General features: G+C 46.7%; 1 protein-coding gene across 1 annotated transcript; it reads left to right on the top strand.

Annotated features, from left to right (window-relative positions):
• The first annotated feature begins 620 nt into the window (after positions 1 to 620).
• CBR3 (carbonyl reductase 3) lies at positions 621 to 6881 on the top strand. Its single transcript, XM_008575716.1, has 3 exons — positions 621 to 957; positions 2466 to 2573; positions 6408 to 6881. The coding sequence occupies exons 1-3, from the start codon at positions 669 to 671 to the stop codon at positions 6842 to 6844; spliced, it is 834 nt and encodes a 277-aa protein (XP_008573938.1). The 5' UTR covers positions 621 to 668; the 3' UTR covers positions 6845 to 6881.
• Positions 6882 to 7820: the final 939 nt, after the last annotated feature.

The following is a 7820-nucleotide window of genomic DNA, read 5'->3' as shown; positions in this document are numbered from 1 at the left end:
TTCTGTAAGGATTAAATAAAAACATTCCAAGAAAGGGTGTGGCATACAGTGAACATTCCCTGTCACTTGGGGGTGCAATGGGAAATCACAGAGCCATATAGCCTGCCCACACCTGTTAGGTCTACTCCCAGGACATCTTTTCTAAGTCTCTCCTGAGTGTCTCGCAAGCAAGCAAGGGGACCTACGTCTAGAGAAGCGTTACTGACTAAGTAGTTTCATTGCATCTTAGGAAAAAGCAAACATTCACATCGTGCCGTAGATGATGGGCGGACGCCCAGGAAGATTACTCAGCACTTGTTTTCCTCTTTGGGGTTCTCCCAAAAGAGTTTCTTCAGTCCATCTGCCATGAATCTGTAGCCGCCTACTGACCCATCACCGTCCGGTATTGCTCTGGGAGCAGCACAACTCGCAGACCACCGCTTTGCTCAGAGCCTGGATCAAAAAGGGCGCAGCGCGGGTAAGGGGCGGACCCGGGAGCTGGGGCGTTACTGAACCTTCGGGAACAGACGGCCCCTCCTCGGAGGGAGGGACCGAGACAGGGGTACTTGCTCCCTAGGAGTCGCGGCTCTGGATCCCAGGACTGAGTTCCGCGCGGCTGCTTTGACTCTGGCCGGGTTCCGCAGCCGGGTCCGCTCCCCGCAGGTGGCCCGCGCGCACCCTACCCGGCCATGTCGTCCTGCAGCCGCGTGGCGCTGGTGACTGGGGCCAACAAGGGCATCGGCTTCGCCATCGCGCGCGAGCTGTGCCGGCAGTTCTCGGGGGACGTGGTGCTCACGGCGCGGGACGCGGCGCGGGGCCGGGCGGCCGTGCAGCAGCTGCAGGCCGAGGGCCTGAGCCCGCGCTTCCACCAGCTGGACATCGACGACCTGCAGAGCATCCGCGCGCTGCGCGACTTCCTGCGCAAGGAGTACGGGGGGCTCAACGTGCTGATCAACAACGCCGGCATCGCCTTCAAGGGTAGGCGCGGGGTTCACGGGGACCCTGGGGACTCCGCGTGGGTGCGGGGCCGCGATCCGCAGCCGCATCCACCCACCCACCCGAGCGATCGGGCTGGGGCGGAGGGTGGAGGCGACGCCTGCCCCCCGGGATGCGCTCTGCTCCGGCCTCCCGGGACACAGCGCGCCCCCGCCCGCCGGCCTGCGCGGGCCTGTGCGCTGCCCAGGGCCCTCCTGGAACTGTCAGCTCCTGCTGTTTGCAAGAAAACAGGGAGGAGGCACGCCCTGCTAACTAAACTCATCAGCTGCTGGCCGATGCGAGAATGTTGTCTCTGCCGAGGTCTCCAAGCTCACTTTGGGCTTTCGCTTTTCTTGAAAGGGCGCATTCATAGATGCCCGGAGGCGTCTGCTCAGAACAGGAAATGAACCTAGGACACGATTAGCGCGCACTTGCACATTAGCGGACTTCATAGTTTGTTTAGTGGAGAGTTTTGATAGGCTCTGTCAAAAAGGAAGCGAGCCTTGGTTCCCTCCCCCAGGGAGCTTTTGTTTATCATCAGACGTGTAAGTGTGGTGTAAGTGTGGTTCCAAGAGGCATCTTCCTTTAGGGGGGTTAAACAAACAAACAAACAAACAAAAATCAAGGGGATTACTTATTCTAAATAAGTTAAGAAAGTAGGTAAGTTAAGAAAGTTACCGAGCTGCCGTGCGCTGGGGGTACAAAGAAATAAACAGGCCAGCTTCACTTACAACATAGTAGAGAGGAAAAGCCTGAGAGAGACAGAGTAAAACGAACGATTACGGAGCAACGTCTCTCCCTGTCTTTGGACCTGGGCATTCACCATGGCTGGGCGTCCCAAGCTTTGCTTGGATCCGCACCTGCAACTCAGCCTGTGAGCTTTACTGGGAGCCAGGAGGGGAGGTTTGGCATCTTCTAAAGCAGCCTTCATTTATTGGTTGAGGAATTGGTGCATAAATGCCCGGCTTCCTGGAGGACAGATGGAGGGACCTGTCCCCTCAAGCTGTGGACCATGAACCAGCAGCACCTGCAAGCCTGGGCACTCGCCAACAACGCAGAATCTCAGGCCTCGCCCCACACCTGCTGAATCAAAATCTGCATTTTAACAGACTCCCCGGGTACCTCCCGTGCATGTTCAAGTTTGAGAAGCTGTGATTAAAGTCAAGTGTTCTACAAGTGTGGGTGGAAGACTGGGGTGAGGCCAGAAAACTTTTAAGAGGCTGTGAGGTGATTCTGATGCATCTCTGAAGTTTGAGAACCACCAACCTAGTGGACTCAAAGTTGCTTCAGGGCTGGCTGGCTGGCTAGCTCAGTTAGTTGGAGCATAGCCTTATAACACCGACGTTACAGGTTTGGAACCTAGCCGCCAGAAAAAAAAGAAACTAAAATCAAGACTGCTTTAAAGTTACCTTGTTTTTCCTCTAATCAGTTATGAGAGAGGATCCATTTTGTCATATGAGTTTCAGGAGAAAATGTATGACTTTCTCTTTGTTTCCTTCTCTTTTTGAAAGGTGATGATCCAGCACCATTTGATATTCAAGCTGAGATGATGCTGAAGACAAATTTTTTTGCCACTAGAAATGTCTGCACCGAATTACTGCCAATAATGAAACCCCATGGTAAGTCCACCGTGTGGACCACCAGGTTGCATCCCTCAACAAGGAGAAAGCCAGAGGCTCTCTGGACCGGACTGTCTTGCAGGAACCTCCCCGGCGGTGCTATTTCTTATTTTCTGCCTTATTTTCTCAAACATTTTCTCTTTAAACATTTTAGTTTTAGTTTTCAGAGATATGGATGATATTTTACAGTCCTGGACCGGACTGTCTTGCAGGAACCTCCCCGGCGGTGCTATTTCTTATTTTCTGCCTTATTTTCTCATAAACATTTTCTCTTTAAACATTTTAGTTTTAGTTTTCAGAGATATGGATGATATTTTACAGTGCTGTTGGGATTCATGTCCTGAGCTCAACCCTAGAATGACAGGATGTTACAAGTCCCCAAAGGCCTCTTGCCTCTGACCAAGCTCAGAGAGTCCTTCTCTAGCTCTCCTAGGTAATGGGCCCACACCTGGCTCGTCCAGGAGCTAGGGAACAGTTATCTGTTCTAGCATTATGACTTTCCCTGTATTCCTTTCTTCTTATACCAAATTTTGTCAAGCTGATTCAGAAAAGTCCAAAAGAAATTTTCTTTATTAGGAAATGTCTTAGGAAATATCTGGCCCACATCCCCAAGTATTCAATAAATAATTTTTATGACTTTTCCCACAAATATATATTTAGTGCCTTCCATATCCCAGGCATTATTTTGGGTACAGAGTGGTGAGCATTATAGACAGGGGCCATCCTGTTCATGGAGCTCAGTCTAGCGGGACAGAGGGTCATTAATAAAGGAATCACAAATGTAAAACAACTGTGCTGGGAGAAGGGGACGGAAGATTTCCTTTCCTGAGGATTTTCTTTCCTAACAAATTAACTGTGATTCTTAGGAAGAATTCTCTGGTTCTTATTAGAAATGTGCTTTCCTTAATTTAACATTTTGAATAAGGATTATCTCTGGATGCAAATATTTTAAAACCTAAAAGAGTATGTGGTGAGAATCGCATTTGTACTTTGTATTCTTGTCCCCGCCCCGCCCCACCCCCAACGCTAAATCTCCCCAGGTAATTTCTCTTTATTAGTTTCTTAATGGGATGGGATTGTAGAAAATCTACAAGTAGGGTTGCAAGTGCTGGGTAAAGGAAGCCCTGGGTCCATATACATAAAGCTGGTGGGTGCCCAGGGCCAAGGGGATGACATCTTTAAATGCAAATCTAAGCAAATATAAATGCATTTTTTAAGCTCCCTGTAAAGTTTGGCAAACCATAACTAAAGCCAAAATGTTTTCGTTATTTTAGTTATTTTAGTTATACTAAGTTTCCACTTACATTGTCAGAGCTAGGGTTCAGACCCTTCAAACCCACTGTACAAACGGGGCCCCCAAACCCCTCACACGCAGGTCCATCCTAGGTAATTGGGAAAGATTCTGAGAGCTGTTGGCAGACAACACGAGCTCAATCCACAGCAGCAGCTTACAGGTCTGGCGGTGGCAGTGGCCTTGCGGAGGGTTCTGGGGGCACTAGCAGCAGCCGACTGCAGCAGCAGTAGTGGCCTCCCCATGCTACTCCTTGGGGCATCCTGGGGGGTGGGGGGTGCCATGGATCAGAGCCACTCATCCTTTATCCTTAAGTCCATAACCCAGGACACCTGGGTGCACATGCGCAATTACACTAGACGATAACCAAGGAACACCTGAGCGCACGTGCTTATTTATATCAAATGCTCAGCAAGATTCTGAACATCTGAGGGGTCCCTGACCATTCTCCTATATTTTCCCAACACTCCCTTTTTTACACAAAAGGTGAAATTTACTACAATGTTTGTCACCTTGCTTTCTTCACTTCCTATATCTGGGGCTTTTTCCATATTAGGACAGAAAGCTTTCTTATTCTTTTCTATGGCTGCAGAGTTTTACATTGTAGGGATGTCTTTTCCAGGTATCAGGAAGTCTTTTCCCTAATGAATTTTAGAATCATAGAATTTGAGAGCTGCAAGGTATTGATGATGCTTTGTGTTTCTACACCTCCACTTTACAGAGAGGGAAATTGAGGCCCAACGAAGTGAACACAGACAGGTAGGAACAGAGCTGGAAACAGTATCCAGGATTCTTGACTTCACCACCTAATCAAATTGGGATAATTCCTTCTAGTGATATCAGAATTATAACATCTAGTGATCATAAACCAAGCCATTTTGAAAGATAATGGAAGACTCTGGAGAGGGTGAGGCTCGGGGATTAACCCAGAGCAGGTGAATTGCTGTCTTTATTCAGTTCTGTGTAATATTACTTCCAAAGCGGGAATCTGGTTTACAACACAATGAGAATATTTGTGACTTTTCCATAAGCTTCATCTTTACCTGTGGAGCAAAACACTGAGCATCGTTGCATCTTGATTTGTAGGGAATCACTTTCTACACATACCAGACTGATCTAAAAGCCACTATTTAGCTTTAAAACATCACTTTTAAAGAAATTATTTACCTTGTTGATTTCCTTCAAGATTCTGAGTAAATTAGGTTAGGCAACTGTTAAGCCACTAGGGGGAGCTACCTGCCTACTCTTTTTAGAATTAGGCAGGAGTGTTTCAGGACCAATGGGGCACTGTACCTACGCAGAGGGTGGTACGGTGTGGGCGCAGTCCTCAGGGCAGATTGGACCCATCTGGTTGATGAGGCTGGCTATTTGTCACCCCCTGGACTCTCTCCCAGAGGTGTCCCCTCAGATCAAAGAGGAAACCTCCTCCCCTTAGAAGAATTTTTATTTCCTTGAAGGCATAGAATAGATCCTATAATTTGTTTCTTTTCTTTCTTCCTCTCCCTATTAAATTTAATTCCTTGTAGCAGCCAAGTGATTGAGAACAAAGCTATTTAGAAAGTAATGAAGAACATGTCACCAATGTAGTATTCCTGGCCAAAATATTGAAGTGAATCTAATCATGAGAAAACCAGACCAATCCAAATTGGGGGAAATACTACAAAATGGCCTAGAGTCTAAAAAAAAAAAAAAAAAAAAAGGTCATTGTCTAGCCTGACAAAAGCAAAGTGGAAAAAAAAAAGTCGTTGTCAACTACTTTAAGTCAAAATAGACTGAAGCAATATGACAACTTAATGTAATCCATGATCCCACACTGGACCCTGGATTAAAACAAAAACTATAAAGGAACATGACATTTGGGGACATTTGAATATTTTTCTTATATACTCCCTTTCTTTTTTTAAAATTTATTTATTAATTGAAATGCATTGATTGTACATATTTATGGGTACAGAATTATATTTCAATACATGCATACAATGTGTAGTGACCAAATCAGAGTAGTTAGGTGCAGGACTATATTTTTTGCAGCTGGCCGTATACTTTAGATAATAGTGTTTTACAATGATAAATGTCTTGAGCATGGTCACAGTTGTGGTTATGTAAGGGAATGCCCTTGCTACCATATATATACTAAAGTATTTAAGGTAAAGGTTTACAATGTCTGCAACTTAGAAAGAGAGAGACAGAGGGAGAAAGAATGGGAGGGTATAAGGGCATTTATTGAACTATTTTCACTAATTTTTGTAGTTTTCAAACTTTTCAAAGTTAGAAATTATGAAAGAAATACGTTTTACCATTGAGAGAGAGCAAGAAGGAAGGAAAGAAATACTGAAGTCTTAGGTACCCGGGATAAGTGGGATGCTCATTTTCAAGGACGGAGTGAGGGTATTTCCATGTGAAATGTGCACCCCCCAGGTGTGTACCTGTGGTGAACGCCATTCAGAAAATGAAATAAGGGCCGGTGGCACACTTGGTTGAGTGTGGCGCTTGGGAGTGCGGCGGTGCTCCCACCGAGGGTTCGGATCCCATATAGAGACCAGGTCGAGTGGTGAATATCAGTAGTTTACATGGTTTGATAGCTCTTGAAAATTGCAGTGAAGATCTGCAGGAGAAGTTCCAAAGTGAGACACTCACAGAGGGGGACTTGGTGGACCTCATGAAAAAGTTTGTGGAGGACACAAAAAATGAGGTGCATGAGAGGGAAGGCTGGCCCAACTCAGCTTACGGGGTGTCCAAGTTGGGGGTCACAGTCTTGTCGAGAATCCTGGCCAGGCGTCTGGATGAGAAGAGAAAAGCCGACAGGATTCTGCTGAATGCGTGTTGCCCTGGGTGGGTGAAGACAGACGTGGCTGGGGATCACGGCTCCAGGACTGTGGAAGAGGCAGCCGAGACCCCTGTCTACTTGGCTCTCCTGCCTCCAGATGCTACTGAGCCTCAAGGCCAGCTGGTCCGTGACAAAGTTGTGCAAAACTGGTGAAGTTGAATGCTTAATAAATGTTGGTGGAATGAATGAATGCTGATGTAGTTTTCTTTTTTTTTTTTTTGGCGGCTGACATGTATGGGGATCCCAACCCTTAACCCTGGTGTTATAACACTGTGCTCTAACCAACTGAGCTAACTGCCCTGCCCTGATGCTATTTCTGTCCTTGAGAAGGAATGTCCATGAGACTCTCCCTGGGAGAAAGGTGCCTAGTCTCAGAATCTGGATCTGAATGACTTTGTTATGCTGAAACTCTTTAGCCTGAGAGGGTGAACAACACAGTCTCAGCACAGTCATGGTGTCACTTGAGGGCTGGTTAAAACAAATTGCCGGTTCTCACCCCCCCACCTCCGCCCATTTTCCGATTCGGTAGGTATGGGGTGGGGCCCAAGAATGTGCATTTCTCACAAGTTCCCAGGAGATGCTGCTGGCTTCAGGAGGGCACTTTGAGGACCACTGTTGCTGTGAGGGCTCTTAGAGCTATGGAGATGGATCTTGGTCATTTTCCAGCCCATCCTTTCTGTTTGTAGTTTGATTCTGTAAGGATGGTGATTTGTCCTCTGTTTCCTCAGCTCTGCAACTTTCCTTTATATCTCACTCTGTTTTGTTATATTTGAGTATATTTTCACTGATTCTTATACTATGAAGCAGTAGTGCTTGAAAGACTCAGGAGGAAAGTTTTCATTGGGACACGTTTTTTCCATACTGAGTTTTTCAGCTGGGTTTTGCTTTCTGCCCTCCTTCTCAGAATGTCCACAAGGTTGCCCTGCCACCTCTTTTGTGTTGTTCATGCTTCTGCAGCTTTGTCCAGACCATCTCTTTGCTCTAACGCATGCAGATGTCTTCTCTTTAATCTGTTCACAACCCATCTGAGCTACAGCCGAGGGCAATTTTTCAGATAATCCCCAGCCCCTTTTATAGTCTCTGTGACCACAGTTGAGTCTACTCCGTTCACTGCTTTCAAATGGGATTG

Source organism: Galeopterus variegatus, unplaced genomic scaffold, assembly GCF_000696425.1.
Source record: "Galeopterus variegatus unplaced genomic scaffold, G_variegatus-3.0.2 Scaffold1226, whole genome shotgun sequence".
Classification (NCBI taxonomy): Eukaryota; Metazoa; Chordata; class Mammalia; order Dermoptera; family Cynocephalidae; genus Galeopterus; species Galeopterus variegatus.
This window is presented reverse-complemented; position numbering and strand designations above follow the sequence as displayed.

Coding starts and splice junctions, on each gene's coding strand:
- CBR3 (XM_008575716.1), top strand. CDS start 669: ATGTCGTCCTGCAGCCGCGTGGCGCTGGTGACTGGGGCCAACAAGGGC. Junction 958..2,465: donor CGCCGGCATCGCCTTCAAGG/GTAGGCGCGGGG, acceptor TCTTTTTGAAAG/GTGATGATCCAGCACCATTT. Junction 2,574..6,407: donor GCCAATAATGAAACCCCATG/GTAAGTCCACCG, acceptor TATAGAGACCAG/GTCGAGTGGTGAATATCAGT.